A 16877-nucleotide genomic window follows, 5' to 3' on the forward strand; every position below is an offset into this window, starting at 1 on the left:
TGTTAACCCGCCGTATATTTTCTGGGAGGTCATGGTTGTGTTCTCTGATCAATGCCATTTCCCTCGCGAAAGATGTTGGCAAGATATGTGGCCAAATTATCAGCGTAGGTTTTCAGCACAGCAATGTTAAATCACGTCATGGGGTCTGTTAGCTGTGAGGAGGATGCTAGGAGACTGCAAGGTGACTTGGATAGGCTGGGTGAGTGGGCAAATGTTTGGCTGATGCAGTATAATGTGGATAAATGTGAGGTTATCCATTTTGGTGGCAAAAACAGGAAAGCAGACTATTATCTAAATGGTGGCCGACTAGGAAAAGGGGAGATGCAGCGAGACCTGGGTGTCATGGTACACCAGTCCTTGAAAGTGGGCATGCAGGTGCAGCAGGCAGTGAAGAAAGCGAATGGTATGTTAGCTTTCATAGCAAAAGGATTTGAGTATAGGAGCAGGGAGGTTCTACTGCAGTTGTACAGGGTCTTGGTGAGACCACACCTGGAGTATTGCGTACAGTTTTGGTCTCCAAATCTGAGGAAGGACATTATTGCCATAGAGGGAGTGCAGAGAAGGTTCACCTGACTGATTCCTGGGATGTCAGGACTGTCTTATGAAGAAAGACTGGATAGACTTGGTTTATACTCTCTAGAATTTAGGAGATTGAGCGGGGATCTTATAGAAACTTACAAAATTCTTAAGGGGTTGGACAGGCTAGATGCAGGAAGATTGCTCCCGATGTTGGGGAAGTCCAGGACAAGGGGTCACAGCTTAAGGATAAGGGGGAAATCCTTTAAAACCGAGATGAGAAGAACTTTTTTCACACAGAGAGTGCTGAATCTCTGGAACTCTCTGCCACAGAGGGTAGTCGAGGTCAGTTCATTGGCTATATTTAAGAGGGAGTTAGATGTGGCCCTTGTGGCTAAGGGAATCAGAGGGTATGGAGAGAAGGCAGGTACGGGATACTGAGTTGGATGATCAGCCATGATCATATTGAATGGCGGTGCAGGCTCGAAGGGCCGAATGGCCTACTCCTGCACCTAATTTCTATGTTTCACTACCTGCCATACAATGTCTAATATTTAATTACAGTAGCAAGGGCCAAAATCCAAGTTAATTTGGGGATTAAATCGATCCTGGTGTGCAGCACAGCCATAACTTTAGTCAGATGTTGTCTCTCTGAACCGCTTTGATCTAATTGCGGAGGTCTCCGTGGCTGAGTTCAGGCCAATGGATCTGTTGTTGAGATGAAACAGAGATGAGCATTCTCTGGGGATTCATGGTTTATTATTGCGTTTCTATCTGCCAGTATTTGCGTTTTCATCTTGAGCAAGAGTTCAAGAGGGTCGGCTGCACAGTAAATAAGCCTTTGTGTGTCAGCAGAATATCACGAATACAAATATTAAAATGTGGCAGTGCAGAGACTGTCAGGGTCTGCTGATTTCTTCTTTGTGTTCAGCTTCGTTTATTATTGTCACGTGTACCGTGATACACTGAAAAGCTTTTGTTGCGTGCTAGCCAGTCAGTGGAAAGACTATACACGGTTACAGTCGAGCCGTCCATGACGTACAGATAGAGGATAAAGGGAATAATGTTTAGTGCAAGATAAAGTCCAATAAGGTCCGATTAAAGATAGTTGGTCGGTTTGGTCATAGATGCAGCAGATTCACTGAGATAAATTCGAGACACTTTCAGCAGTACACTGTATGTTGGATTATACACTGAAGACAAGTGCCCCAAAGTCATGTGAGCTTGAGCAGATATTCATTGTGGCGTCTGACTACAGTTACTTGGTCACAGTTGCACTAACCAGGCCCAAACCTCACATTGCTCTCAGGGATGTAAAGACAGCAGAGTACCACAGCCAATAGAGCTGCTGCCTCACAGTGCCAGAGACCAGGGTTCGATCCTGAGCTCGGGTGCTGCCCGTCCAGAGTTTGCACTTGCTTCCTGTGACCATGTAGGTTTCCTCTGGATGCTCCGGTTTCCTCCACATCACAAAAACTTGCAGGTTTGCAGGTTAATTAGCCTGTGTAAAAAAAAGAAAATTGCCCCTAGTGTGTCGGGAGTAAAATAAGAAAATGGGATACCATAGAACTAGTGCGAACAGGTGATCGATGGTTAGAGTGGACTTGGTGGGCCGGAGGACATATTTCCCTGTTGTATTTCTAAACTAATTTAGTTTAGTTTAGTTTAGAGATACAGCACAGAAACAGGCCCTTTGGCCCAACGAGTCTGCGTGGACCAGTGACCCCCTGTACACTAGCTCTATCCTATACACTGGGGGCAATTTACAGTCTTTTTTGTTACCAAAGTCAATTAACCTACAAACCTGTGTGTCTTTGGAATGTGGGAGGAAACCAGAGCACCCAGGGAAAACCCACTCGGTCACGGGGAGAATGTACAAACTCGGCACAGACAGCACCTGTAGTCAGAATAAAGCACGTGTCTCTGGCGCCGTAAGATAGCAAATGTAGCACTCTGCCACTGTGCTGTGTCTAACATTACTTTTCTTCACCCAACATTGTCTCTGTCAGATTCCTCACTCTACCAGTAGAAAATTCAGACTAAATATTGGAAAGACCAAAGTCACTGCCTTTGCTCCTTGCCACTAATTCTGTTCCTCAACTACTGACTCTATTCACCACTCTCGCAACTCGCTGAAGCTGAACCTGGCCACTCCTGCTCCTGTTGTCAAGTCTGACCCCATGATGAGCTTCATTTATTCATGTCTTGACCTCTACAGTCTACATCCACCTCCATAACCTCATCAAACACTTCTCTGTCTCAAGACACAAAGTACTGGAGTAACTCCACGGGTCAGGCAGCATCTGTGGAGGGAATGGACAGGTGACATTTCAGGTCGGGACTCTTCTTCAGACTTGGCAAATCGCGAAGTGCTGGAGTGGCTCAGTGGGTCTTAGCTTAAAGCAATACAATCTTCCACATCTCCACCCAGGGAATAAGGTTTACCCGATCTTGCCTCTCATAATTTGAAATACTCGTCATGTCTCTTGGGAGTCTCTGACATTCCAGAGGAAACAATGCAAGTTTGTCTGACATCTCCGTGTAACTAATACCCTCTAACCCAAAGACACAGAGTGTTGGAGTAACATGGATAGATGATGTCTCGGGTCGAGACTCTTCTTTCGATTGCAACATCACCATCCATGTTCTCCAGAGATGCTGCCTGACCCGCTGGGTTACCCCAGCACTCTATGTCTTTGTTTTGCAAGCCAATATTTGCAGTTCCTTGCTTCTACCCTTTAATCCACACAGCTTCCTGGTAAATCAACGATAGGCGCAAAAAGCTGCAGTAACTCAGCGGGATAGGCAGCATCTCTGGAGAGAAGGAAAGGGTGACGTTTCGGGTGGAGACCCTTCTTCAGTCGGGGATAAAAGGAAACAATAGATATAGATGATGATCTAGAGAGATCAAGAACAATGATTGAAAGATATGCAAAAAAGTAATGATGATAAAGGAAGCAGGTCATTATTAGCTGTTTGTTGGGTGAAAACCAGAAGCTGATGTTTGTTGATTTCCTGGTAAATCACTTCCGTGCCTTCTCCAAACCCTCTGTCGCTTTGAGAGCAAGACACACTGCACGCATCACTGCACTCATCTCAAAAATCACATCTTGCAGAACAATCTTTCAAACTATATCAGCACTGAAATCTTCGAAGTAATGTCTTTCCTGTAACTTTTGAAGGTATGTTATCATCTGCCGCATTGTGTCCTTTGTTACATCAGAGGCGAATCTTGGGGAGATATTTGGTGAGATAAGTCGTTTAATACCAAATTCTAGTTTCACCAACAGGGGTGTTACTGCTTGGCTGCCTGCTGAAGTTTTGTAGCCGGGTTATATGCTCCTCTCTGTCCCCTTTCCCCCTTCCCCAGCAGTAAAGGGAGTTGTTCCCCTACGCCCCCACCTCAACGAGTTCCGGGTCCACCACGACGTAGAGCTTTTCTTCGGACGCCTGCACCTCCGTGCCTTTTCTATTGGGAAAGAGTCTTCACCCCTTTCCCTGTCTTAAATAGTCCTCCTCCTCTTAGACTCCCCCATATGGCCTTCTACCATCTTTTGGCCTTTTTTAAATAAAAAAAGGTACTTTCCATACCTCTAGTTTCCCTCCCCTGACTCTCAGTCTGAAGAAGGGCTTCAACCCAAAACATCACCTATTCCGTTTTTCCCCAGAGATGCTTCCTGACCCGCTGAGCTAGTCCAGAAATTTGATTCTATCGTTGGTGTAAACCAATATCTGCAGTTCCTTCCTACACATGCTCTAGCAAGACCTCTTGCTGTCGAACTATCCTGCTGGAATGTGATAAAACGGTATCAGTCCCACCAACTTCATGTTCATGTGATAATGAGCCAGACTGCATGACTGATATGCTGGCAGTTGCTAGCCAACACTACCTTACACGCAAAATAGCTGGTGGGCTGCAGCATGCACTGGAGCACCTTCTAGACTTCCACACTGCAGATGCGCTGTGAGCAGGTAATTATTTAATAAACGCATGCAGAAGCTGGACATCCTGAAATAAAATCAGAAAATGCTGGAAAACCTTGCAGGACATGCAGTATCTGTGGGAAGAAAAACAGTTTATACTTCTCGCCCAAGTCCCCTTGTCAACACCGAGAAAGAAAGAAACTAATGTGTAGGGAGGAACTGCAGATGGTGATTTACACTGAAGATAGACACAAAATGCAGTAGTAACTTAGCGGGACAGGCAGCATCACTTGAGAGAAGGAAAGGGGTGACGTTTCAGGTCGAGACCTTTCTTCAGACTGAGAGTCCGAGGAGAGGGAAACTAGAGATATGGAAAGGTAAGGTGTGAAAACGACATACGCACATTCGGAACAATTTACACTACAAACCTGTACGTCTTTGGAGTGTGGGAGGAAGCCGAAGAACTCGGAGAAAACCCATACGGTCACGGGGAGAATGTACAAACTCCGTACAGACAGCACCCGTAGTCAGGATCTCTGGCGCTGAAAGCCAACAACTCTACCGCTGCACCACCGTGCCGCCCACATTATTATCATAATGTTTAAGAGACATTTGGACCAGTACACGGATAGGACAGGTTTAGAGGGAGATAGGTCAAATGCGGGCAGGTGGGACTAGTGTAGATGGGATATGTTGGTCGGCATAGGCAAGTTGGGCAAACGGGCCTGGTTACACACTGTATGATTCTATGCGGAGTGTCCTGGCAAGCAGGCCCAACTCGCCGCCACAGACCAGGGACCCTCTCACCACAGACCCACCATAGACCGGGGACCTGCTCACAGGCCGAGGACCATGGATCGCCCGCCACAGACTGGAGACGGAGGACCCGGCTTACACACCGCGGACACTGAACTCAGCCCCAAGGGGGGGGTCTCCGATTCAAGTTAGTCTGCATGAGTTCTTGCAGCGTACACCAGGACTGGACTGAATGAGTGCCAGGGGTACAGAAACTGAACACGTGCCAGCAATGTAGATACCAACTGGGAGATTACTCAGAGATTGCAGCTCCACCTAGGGTGACACATGAAGCATCTTGTGTGGTCCCTGGTTCTAGTCCCAAGACCCAGGGTTGTGTTTTGCCTTCAGAGCATTCAATAAAAATGCTGCTGCCGTCACCAATACAGGTCAACTGTGAATGGTTTGTATTGGGTATTTAAGGATAAGTGGGCAAAGACCCAACAAAGATAGACTGTTGGCCAGAGAAACAAAGACCGCCTTGTTTCCCATCCATCAGCCTTTGCATAATAGGCTGCAGTCAGACAGACATTTCTTTGCCATTCTGCCATGGCTCCAGAACCTGTGGTCCAGAGATATTCCTCGTACAATATAGTGCCTTCAGTATCTGTGCATTGTGCTTCACAGTGTTTGTAACTTTTTCAAACGGAGGGTGGTTGCTCCATGGAACAAGCTGCCACAGGAGAAGATTGAGGCAGGTACTATAACAACGTTTAAAAGACATTTGAACAAGTGCATGGATAAGTACTGTCAGAAGGATATGGGTTAAACATAGGCAGTGGGACTAGCATAGATGCGGCATCCTGGTTGGGCCGAAGGGCCTGTTCCCATGCAGTGTGACTTTGATGCTTGTGGGTCACTGGACAGTGGATTCAGTGACTGGACACAATGTAATGATCCTGAGCAGTTAAAGGAGGATCATAAAATGTGGAATTCCTGGAGAATTTCTAACATTCTGACTGCCATACATTGCCAAATTCTGCAATTTTATCTTCCCAGATCAGGAAAGTTAGATATCACCACAGCCAAACATGGAAGTGAGATATTTCTGATTGGGGTCTTCATGAAAGGCCAATAATGTTGGTATCCAACGAAGATGCTCATCCATAATCAAAGACCAGTCTCGCCCTGGCTACTCCCTCTTCTCCCCTCTGCCTTCAGGCACGAGCTACAGAAGTATGAAAACACATAACTCCAGATTCAGGGACAGTTTCTTCCCAACCAATACCAGGCAACTGAACCATCGTATCACCAACTAGAGAGCGGTCCTGATCTATCATTACCTCATTGGAGACCCTTGGACTATCTTTAATAGTGGACTTTATCTTGCACTAAATGTTATTCCCTTAATCCTGTATCTGTACACTGTGGATGGTTTGTTTGTAGTAATGTGTAAGATGGAACTGCAGATGCTGCTTTAAACCGAAGATAGACACAAAAAGCTGGAGTAACTCAGCGGGACAGGCAGCATCTCTGGAGAGAAGGAAAGGGTGATGTTTCAGGTCAAGAGAGTCTGAAGAAGGGTCTCGACCTGAACCGTCACCCTTTCCTTCTCTACAGAGATGCTGCCTGTCCCTCTGAGTTACTCCAGCTTTTTGTGTCTATCTTTTGTTTGTAGTTATGTACAGTCTTTTCACTGACTGGATGGCACGCTGCAAAAAAGCTTTACACTGTACCATGGTACACGTGACAATAATAAACTAAACAAATCCAATGTGATATTTGCTGAAGGCAAGAGAGGCTTGCACACTGCAAAGTCCAATGCACGCAGTGGTCAGCCAAGTGTCGTGAAGTGGACAATGTAAGCATTGTTATTTAATTTTCCTTGCAATCCCTGTAGACTAGGAGGAACAGGAATCCTTGGACTCTCTCGCGCTCTCTCTCTCTCGCCTACCTTCCTTCGCTCCCACCACCAAACGATCATTGCACTCTCTCCCAGCAGTAAGCTTGCCTGGGATGTTTGGCCTGAATCCTAGCACTGGCCTGCTTCTCAGCTTAATCCTTCTGTTTGCAGAACAAGAGGGAAAGGGGAAGAGTGTCGAGAGGGTGGGACTGCATGAGACCAAACTATTTTAGTTCAAGAAGAAAACGCTGCTGTGCGGAGGGATGATGTGCTGGAAGAATCATGTAATGTGCCGCTTGAGCTGAACTAAAGAGTAAAAATAAATCATTCACATAGTAGGGGTGCACTGTAATAGTGATAGTGATATTTAAGAGGCTTTTAGATAGGGTACGCAGGGAATGGATCACAAACAGGCAGAATAAATTAATTTGGCATAACGTTCGGCACAGACATTGTGGGACAAAGGGCCTGTTTCCAGTGAGTGTGAGTGAGTGAGTGAGTGAGTGAGTGAGTGAGTGAGTGAGTGAGTGAGTGAGTGAGTGAGTGAGTGAGTGAGTGAGTGAGTGAGTGTGTGTGCGCGCGCGTGCGTCTGCGTGCGCCTGTGTCTGTGTGTGTGTGGTGCGTGTGCATGTGTGTGCGTGTCTGTTTGTGTGCGCGTGTGTGTCTGCGTGTGTGCGTGTGTGTCTGTGTGCATGTGCGTGTGTGTGTGTGTGCGTGTGCATGTGTGTGTGTGTGTGCGCGTGATATTTTAACATTGCTCCTTGTTACATCTGCTTTGTTACCAAGGCAACAGAGATGGTGGAGATGGCGGCCCAGTGCATTAAGGCCCTAATCACTGCCCCAGGATTTACAGTGTCATCCAATACAATCGCTCTACTCTTTTAAATTTATTTTGCCTATTGTACAGATCCACCATCGATCGTCTGTCAATTGGAGATCCATTCAATTCAATTCAACTTTAATGTCATTGCACAAATACTGGGTATGGGTACAACGAAATGCAGTTTTGCGTCAGTCCGTAGTAGTGCAATATAGAAATTTAAAAAAAAAGAGGATACAGAATAATAAAAAATACAGAATAATTAAACAATGGGGACGGAGGGACCAGAGGAATCTATCGGCGGGACTCCGAGTTCAGCAATGCGACGGTATGATTGTAGAAGCTGTTCCTCATCCTACTGGTACGAGACCTGAGGCTCCTGTACCGCCTCCCTGATGGGAGGAGGGCAAACAGTCCATGGTTGGGGTGGGAGGGGTCTTTAATGATCCTTTAATGATCCAGCCCCCCCTTTAATCCGGATAAAACCTCTCGCCCCAGGTGTCTTCCCAAAAAATGTGGTGCCTAGGCCGATCTTGACCTCATTGGGACTTCCACACAGATCGGCGGGTAGAAATTTGTCCTCTGCGGCCGGAGCTCTGGACCTCCGGCCTGGCCAGAACCGGCAGATCCATTCCCATAGCCAACATCCACGCTGACTTTGTGGGACGGTATCTAAGCTCCCCAAGGCTGTGAGCTCTGTTGGTCTGGCAAAACGGATAATCCAGAAATACTCTGGAACCACGAGTGCTGGAAAATCAGTGTTGGACCTGTACTAATCCTAAATAATAAACTTAAACTGAAACAGAAATGGAGGGGTTATTAACTTAAAAACCCCACAGTTTGGAGAGTTCACCTTCTATTACTGATAGCAAAGTTATTTGCTGGAACAAAACGCTGGAATTACTCAGCCGGTCAGGCAGCATCCCTGGAGAACTTCAGGTCGATCCCTACTTCAGACTGATTGCGGGTGGGGGGGGGGGGGGGGTGGGGAAGAAAGCTGCAAGAGAGGAGGGGCTGCACAAAGAATGGCAGGTTACAGGAGAGCACAGGTGTGGGGGGATTTGATAGGCTGTTGGTTGGAGAAAGGCCAGAGATGAAACAAAACAGGTGTGAGACAAATGTTGCGAATTGTGAAGCCAGAGGAAGGAATGTAGATGGAAATGAAGTTGAAGGTTTATTTACAATCAAATCCCAGGCAAGTAATATCCAATAGACCCAGATAGGTGGTGAAGAAAAGCATATTGCCAGAGCAACTAGTCTATTATGGTTATGTCCAAAATTGTCATGCACTGAATAGTAATATTTTATTTTCTGAATGGGTTTATTCAGTTTGAAGTTGCGATAATCCACAGTTCCACCAGTGTGAAATGTGAGGTTTCCAAAACAGGAAAAATAAACATGGTAGACCCTACACCATGTAAATTAGACCAGGATGCGTGCACGGATATACATATATATATAATTATCTGGACACATTTCTGGGCTTGTTGGGATGGAGAGAATGAAGAGATTTTATACATTATGTTTCCAATCCCGTTCCCTATTCATCTGCCAGTAGTATCTATCATCAGGTGTTAAAAAAGCCGAGGTGATTCTAATACTCTGCAGACTGGGAGATCTACGAGTGCCTGGGAGAACCTATACGTCGACAGAAACATTCACCAGAAACAAGGTTTACTCTCAAATACATTCTTCACCTCACAAGCTATGATGTACCCAGGCCCAAACATAAGTCCAGCCCAAGCCAGGAGACGCTGCTTATAGCCACAAACTAAACATTGGCCGCTCCAGCAACTCACATGGGTCCAGACGGAAAGAGAACAAATATCAGCACTCTTTTTGCATCAGACTGATTAATTATGAGCTGGAACATGAATAGTAAATGGTGGACATCTGCACTGTCAGTAATACTCCCATCTTACCCTAGGTCAGCACAGTGAAGTAGCTGGTAGAGCTGCTGCCTCACGATGCCAGAGAACCAGGTTCGATCCTGACCTCGGGTTCAGTTGGTGTGGAGTTTGCACATTAAGCCATAAGGTCATAAGTGATAGGAGCAGAATTGGACCATTTAGCCCATCAAGTCTACTCCGTCATTTAATCATGGCTGATCTATCTCTCCCTCCTAACCCCATTCTCCTGCCTTCTCCCCATAACCCCTGACACCTGGACAAATCAAAAATGTATCTATTTCTGCCTTAAAAATATCCATTAATGACCTCCACAGCCTTCTGTGGCAAAGAATTCCATAGATTCACCAGCCTCTGACTAAAGAAATTCCTCCTCATCTCCTTCCTAAAGGAAAGTCCTTAAAATTCTGAGGCTGACCTCGTCCTCGACTCTCCCAATGGAAACTAGTGGAAACATCCTCTCCGCATCCACTCTATCCAAGCCTTTCACTATTCGGTAAGTTTCAATGAGGTCCCCACCGCATTCTTCTAAACTCCAGTGAGTAGAGGCCCAGTGCCACCAAACGCTCATCATATGTAAACCTACTCATTCCTGGGATCATTCTTGTAAACCTCCTCTGGACACTCTCCTGAGCCAGTACATCCTTCCTCAGATATGGCGCCCAAAATTGCTCACAATATTCCAAATACAGCCTGACCAGTGCCTTATACATCCCTGTTTTTGTATTCTAGCCCTCTCGAAATAAATGTTTGCATTGCGCTTGCCTTCTTTACAACCAATTGTCCCTGTATCCGTGTAGGTTTCCTCCGAGTGCTCCAGTTTCCTCTGACATCCCAAAGACATGCGGATTTGTGGGTTAATCGGCTCTCTGCAAATTGCCCCTAGTGCGTAGCGTGCAAGATAACATAGAACTAGTGTGAACGGCCGTTCAATGGACAGTATGGACTCCATGGACCGAAGGGCCTGTATCCATGCTGTATTTCTAAACTAAAACCGAAACTACAAAAAGTACCAGGTTCGATCATTATCTGAGGAGGAAGTGCTGGACTCAAGTAATACTATACCATTTTTTCAGCAATTCCCTATGAACTGTCACAAATAACGATGCATGTGGCTAGGAACTGGAAGAGCAAGTATTTCACATGTGGAGTTTTATGGCTGGAGTCCCAAGTTTCATCATCACAGGATCACTTTAAACCACAATTGGGCAAAGGAGAAGTAATCAGTTGGAAAGAGAATTACACAACTGTTTGAACAGGCCCTAAGTCAGCAGCATTGCTTCTGTATTTAAAGATAAACTACAGGCTTGGTGCTAACTCATTCACATCACCCAGCCACACAGAGACATGAAAAGGGATTATAAAAGTGATCTAAAAGGAATTCAGGGCCAAGCTCCCAGCTCCGAATACTTTTCCATCAGCCATCTCCTCCAACTTAGTTTAGTTTAGTTTAGTTTAAAGATACAGTGTGGAAACAAGCCCTTCGTCCCACTGAATCCGCACCGACCAGGATCACTCGTTCACTAGTTCTATCCTACACACAAGGGGCAATTTGCAGAAGCCAATGAACCTACAAATCTGCATGTCTTTGGAGTGTGGGAGAAAACCAGAGCACCTGGAGAAAACCCACACAATCACAGGGAGAATGTACAAACTCCATACAGACAGCACCTGGATCAAACCCGGGTCTCTGGTGCAGTAAGGAAACAACTCCACCGCTGTGCCACCGTGCCGTCTGTTTCAGAGATGCTAAGCTAAGGATGGAAACTTGAATTTTCTTTAAAATCCACATCTTCATATTCTAAAGAAAATTATCCTAAGACTTGTTTTCTTTATATACACCCTAGATCATGATTTCAAACTCCATAACTTTGATTCTGGCTGCTTAACCCAACCTATAATTTAAAACCAAGCCATGCAAAATCAGACTGGCGCATTTAATTTAATATGGTCTGATGTCAAACCGTGGTCACTTGCTCTGATGTGCTTTGGCACATCCCTGAAGGTCTGAAACCAACACGCAAATCAAAACATTGCAATGTGCCAACTACTGAACAACTGAGATACAAGAAATCGCAGTTGCCAGAATCTTGAGCAAAAAACAAAGTGCTGGAGGAACTCAGCGAGTCAGGCAGCATCTGCGGAGGGAACTGGCCAGACGAAGTCTCGGGTTGCAGACCGTAAGACATGGGCACAGAATGAGGCCATTGTAAAAGAACAAATGACAATTACAATAAAATGAGATCTAAACAGTAACAGGACATCTGTCTGTCTGCCACTGGGTGCGGTTTCTATCTTGCCACTAGATGCGATTGAAAGGCATTTGTTAATCGGTGTCTTTTCCTGAGGTGCTTGACCTATGATTGTCGTAGGACCATGTGAAGAGGAAAAAGACTCGAGTGATCGCGGGAAAGGGAAATCAAAGGGACACTGTGCACATCAAAGGGAAATTCTGTAACAAGGGAACAGATAAATCTTTGTTCGGTGATCACTGTATTTGACGCTCCGAAATGAAGTCTTGATTGTCCAGCTCAATCTTTGTGGTGTCGTTTAAAGTTTTCTTTAACACCATTCAACCCATGGAATCTGTCCACGATTTGATCATAGCAGAGGGCAGCACAGTGGCACCACAGTAGATCAGCTGCCTTACTGTGTCAGCAACTGGGTTTGATCCTGACCATGGGTGCTGTCCGTACGGAGTTTGTACTTTTTTTCCCTGTGACCACAGGGGTTTTCACCGGGTGCTCATGTTTCCTCCCACACTCCAAAGACGTACAGACTTGTAAGTTAATTGGTTTCGGTAAAATTATATATTATTCCTAGTGTAGTAGGGTGCTGTTAGTGTGCGGGGACCGCTAGTTGGTGCTGAAGGGCCTATTTCCACGCTGTATCTCGAAAGTCTAAAGTAAAATCTATTTTTTTATCTCAATCCCATTCTCCTGCCTGGTTATTGTAATGTTTGACACCCTTACCAATTAAGACTCTATCAATCTCCTGACCCACTGAGTTCTGTACTGAGCAACCGAGGTGCACAGATCACTTTAGTAGCTTTTACTGCATGAGTGTGATATGAATGGATCTTGCAGGACAAGTTTGGAGGAATATGGACAAAACACAGGCAGATGGGATGAGTGTAGCTGGGACATGTTGGCCGGTGTGTGCAAGTTGGGCCAAAGGGCCTGTTTCCACACTGTATCACTCTATGACTCTAGTGGTGTGCCCATGTACATGGTGCCTCAATGGTGGAGTTCATGGCTTTGGAGGTGCTGTTCGAATATCTGCTGGAGTGTATTTTCGATCAAACCACCAGGCAGGAGAAGGCCTGTGTCACCCTCTCAAAGCAGCACAGCCAGAATAACTGGCTCTGCCAGTGACGTCAACAACCCAACAACTGGAGTAACTTCAAGAAACCTGTACGGCTATTGGGACAGTACAGTGGTGCAGTAGAACTAGCACCTTACACTCCGGCAGCCCGGGTTCAGTCGTGACCTCGGGTGCTACCTATGTGAAGTTTGCATGTTCTCAATGGTTCTTTATTATCACTTGTAGCAAGGAACAGTGAAATTCTTTCTTCGCGTACAGATCAGCAAGATTATTGCCAGACATAAGTAGAATCTACGATTATGTACAGAATGCAGAGAAACGGCTCAGTCCATATGCAAGAATCGCCAGTTTTGGCGCCATTTCCAAAGTTCCAGCTCAGCTGGCCAGAATGTACAAACACCGAACGGACAGCACCTTTTGTCAGGATCAAACCTGGATCTCTGGCACTGTAAGGCAGCAACTCTAACGCCACGGCACTGTGCCATAAACAAGGTATAATAACCATATACTCAGTAGCCATAATCATGCACAGAGGTACGAGCGCAACCAAAGGCCCAGTCTATAGAAATTCTTGGCACCCATTAGTAAAGGTGTCAAAGGTTATGGGGAGAAGACAGGACAATCAGGTTGAGAGGGAAAGATAGATCAGTCATGATTGAATGGCGCATGGGTTGAATGGCCTAATTCTGCTCCCTTGATTAATTAACTTGTGGCAAGAGTAACGGGGGAGAAAGGAGATTGACGGCTGATCACTGGGTTTCAGCAACGATTCTCGCTTCCTTGGCCACCCAGCCACCTCCCTCCACAGTGAGTTTTGCGACCCAACAATGCTGGAAGCCAATGATGAGCAGAATGAGTAGAACGGTACTGCAGATGCTGGTTTACACCGAAGACAGACACAAAATCTGTAGTAACTCAGCGGGTCAGGCAGCGTCTCTGGAGAAAAGAAATAGGTGACGTTTCTTCAGAAGAAGGGACTCGACCCAAACCGCACCTATCCTTGTTCTCCACAGAGATGCTGCCTGACCCGCTGAGTTTTACTCCAGCAGTTTGTGTCTGTCTTCGATAAGCAGAATGAGGTTTGCAACGATGCAAACACGGCCCGGGACAAAAACAAACACAGAGCGTGTTACTTCATTTCACAGCATCGCTCAGTGACACCTTAATCGACCAATCTACTTCAGCAGAACCATAGGGTCTGAAGGATCGAATCTGCAAACAGCTGTTCGCGTTTACTTTCCAGACAACAATAAAATCACGTTCGCATGGAAACCGGGATGCAAAATAAATAAATAAGCAATGCAAATATTCCAGGCATTTTAGAGGGAAAAACTCCGGCCATTGCTCGGACTCAAGTCTATCTCTCGAAAGGCATTGGAGACCATCAACCGGGGACAGACGGTGTAACAGATTTGAAATAAGCATGTAACAGAATCGCCTGCCGAGAGTATCTGAGATCAACAAGTCTCAGGCGCTGGCAACATGTAAGATGTGCAACCTGATTGATGTTGGCAGAAAGAAACTCAACTCAAAACGGGAAATCAACGCCAATAGTTCAGATATGTTCCACTTTCAGTTGTGGTTTTAGATTTCCAATGGGGGGGATACATTTGGTGTCTCTTTCATTAGGGAGTGAGAAACATTGTTGCATTGACCTGTGGAGATTTATCTCGCAGTGTTTCCCCCCCTCCTCGCCCCGTACACTCTCTCTCTCTCTCTCACACACACACATACACACTGAGCCACTCACCCTGAGCACAGAATGAGTCCTTCCCGCAGTAACCGCAGCTCCACGCCTCCAGTGGCGGCCTGAGTTCGCTGGCCAGCCCCGCCGCTGGGGTCTGCCCCGTGCCGCTGCTTCCCATCGACTCTCGGGGAGGGTGGTGGAGGTGGAGGTGGAGGGGGGTGATAATGGGAGTCACCCCATCCGCTTACTTCCCCGGCCAAGATCCGGAGCCGGATACACACACAGACAGATAGAGAGTGAGTGAGAGAGAGAGGCGGTGGGAGCCTGCCCTAACTCTCGCTACTTCCTCATCCGCCTGCCTGCCTCTCTCTCTGGAGTAATCGGCCCAGTCTCTTCGCTCCCGGCCGGCTCCCTGCACCCATGCCCCGGCCTCACCCCCAACGCACCGCACCACTCAAGGACGCATTTCCTCGTTGCAAACTGACCAGGAAAACACATCCACGCGGCAGTGGCTATAGTTTTTTTTTAAAGGGAGGGTATTGTGACAAAATCTGTCTCAGAGCCACACCAGGAAATATGCGTGAAAACCACATGCTTGGGCAAAGAGGTGGGTTTTCAGGGACGGGAAAGACAGAAACAAACGAGTCCTCGTTTTTGGAGTTATCCGAGTTGTAGATGTACAGAACTGGGGGATTGTGGAGGGGGAAATCCGTAGGAATGGAAATGAAAGCTGCAGTGAGTTTGGAGGGATTACAAGAATGAGGATTTGAAAACACCAGGGGTGGATCCAATTTATTGGGAACAAAGTTTGCTCTGCGCCACTGTGGACTGTGTGCCACTTTGGGTAGGACAGAAAGGTTTCCAAGGGGGTGTGATCGTGTCAAGACTAGTTTTGACAATAGTAGATACAATGAACTGCAGTTGCTGGTTTAGAAAAAGATACAAAGTGTTGGAGTAACTCAACGGGTCAGGCAGCATCTCTGGAGAACATGGGTAGGTGACGTGTGTACAAAAGGAACTGCAGATGCTGTTATACCGAAGATAGACACAAAGTGCTGGAGGAATTTATGGGTCAGGCAGCATCTCTGGAGAAAAAGGTGGGTGACGTTTAACGTCGGGGCTCTTCTGCAATCGGAAGAAGGATCTCGACCCTAAACATCACCCAGCCTTTTTCTCCAGAGATGCTGCCTGATCCGCTGAGTTACTCCAGCACTTTGTGTCAATCTTATGGATAGGTGACATTTTGGGGCAAGACCCTTCTTCAAACTAGAGAAGAATTAACAGTTTAAGGAAAAGGTCCCACCTGAAACAACATATCTCCATGTTCTCCAGAGATGCTGCCTGGCCCTCTGAGTACTCCAGCACTTTGTGTGTTTTTTTTTACATCAAACATCAGGCGAGCAGAGGCAGAGACTGAGGTGAGCTACAGATTCAGCAGTTGCAAATATGATCTCGTTTTTATTTGATGTTTTCTTTCTATGTGTATTTGTAAAAATTTAACTGAGAATAATTTAAATGTATAAATAAAATTATTTTCGAAAAAATTGTGGCTGCGAGTGAGAACAGCCGAGATGCAAGATATTCAGCTGGGTTTGGCATAGCATCTACATGTTACAGCTCAGCTACCTCTTGAATGTGAGAAAGGTCAAGTCAGGTCCAGCCCAATATGTTGTCTTATGCACAAATATGCTAAGGTACAGGTACTTCTTCCTATCCCAGCCCCTTTCTGCCTTCCGCATAGACCCCATCCCCCGCAACTTCTTGTCAATTGATTACTTCTCACCCAAACCACCCCCTCCCCAGTTACTTCCCCCTGCTGAAACCGGAGATGTAACGACTGTCCTTATACTTTCTCCACCTCCATTCAGGGACCCCAGCAGTCCTTCCAGGTGAGACAGATGTTCACATGCACCTCCTCTAACCTCATCTACTGCATCCGGTATTCCCAATGTGGCCTTTTGTACCAAACCTAGGCTTGGCGACCATTTTGCCAACCACTTGTGCTCGGACCACCAAGTCCTGCTGGATCTTCTAGTTGTTAACCATTTTAACGCCCCTTCC

At 46.3% G+C, this 16877-nt stretch overlaps 1 protein-coding gene across 1 annotated transcript in view; it reads right to left on the reverse strand.

Annotated features, from left to right (window-relative positions):
- LOC116991215 (arginyl-tRNA--protein transferase 1-like) overlaps positions 1 to 15368 on the reverse strand; it is a 70840-nt gene extending 55472 nt beyond the window's left edge. The window contains exon 1 of the mRNA XM_033049653.1: positions 14880 to 15368. Within this exon, the coding sequence (XP_032905544.1) occupies positions 14880 to 14994 (115 nt within the window). The 5' untranslated portion in view covers positions 14995 to 15368. The remainder of the gene's footprint in view (positions 1 to 14879) is intronic.
- Positions 15369 to 16877: the final 1509 nt, after the last annotated feature.

This window comes from Amblyraja radiata, chromosome 33, assembly GCF_010909765.2.
Source record: "Amblyraja radiata isolate CabotCenter1 chromosome 33, sAmbRad1.1.pri, whole genome shotgun sequence".
NCBI lineage: Eukaryota > Metazoa > Chordata > Chondrichthyes > Rajiformes > Rajidae > Amblyraja > Amblyraja radiata.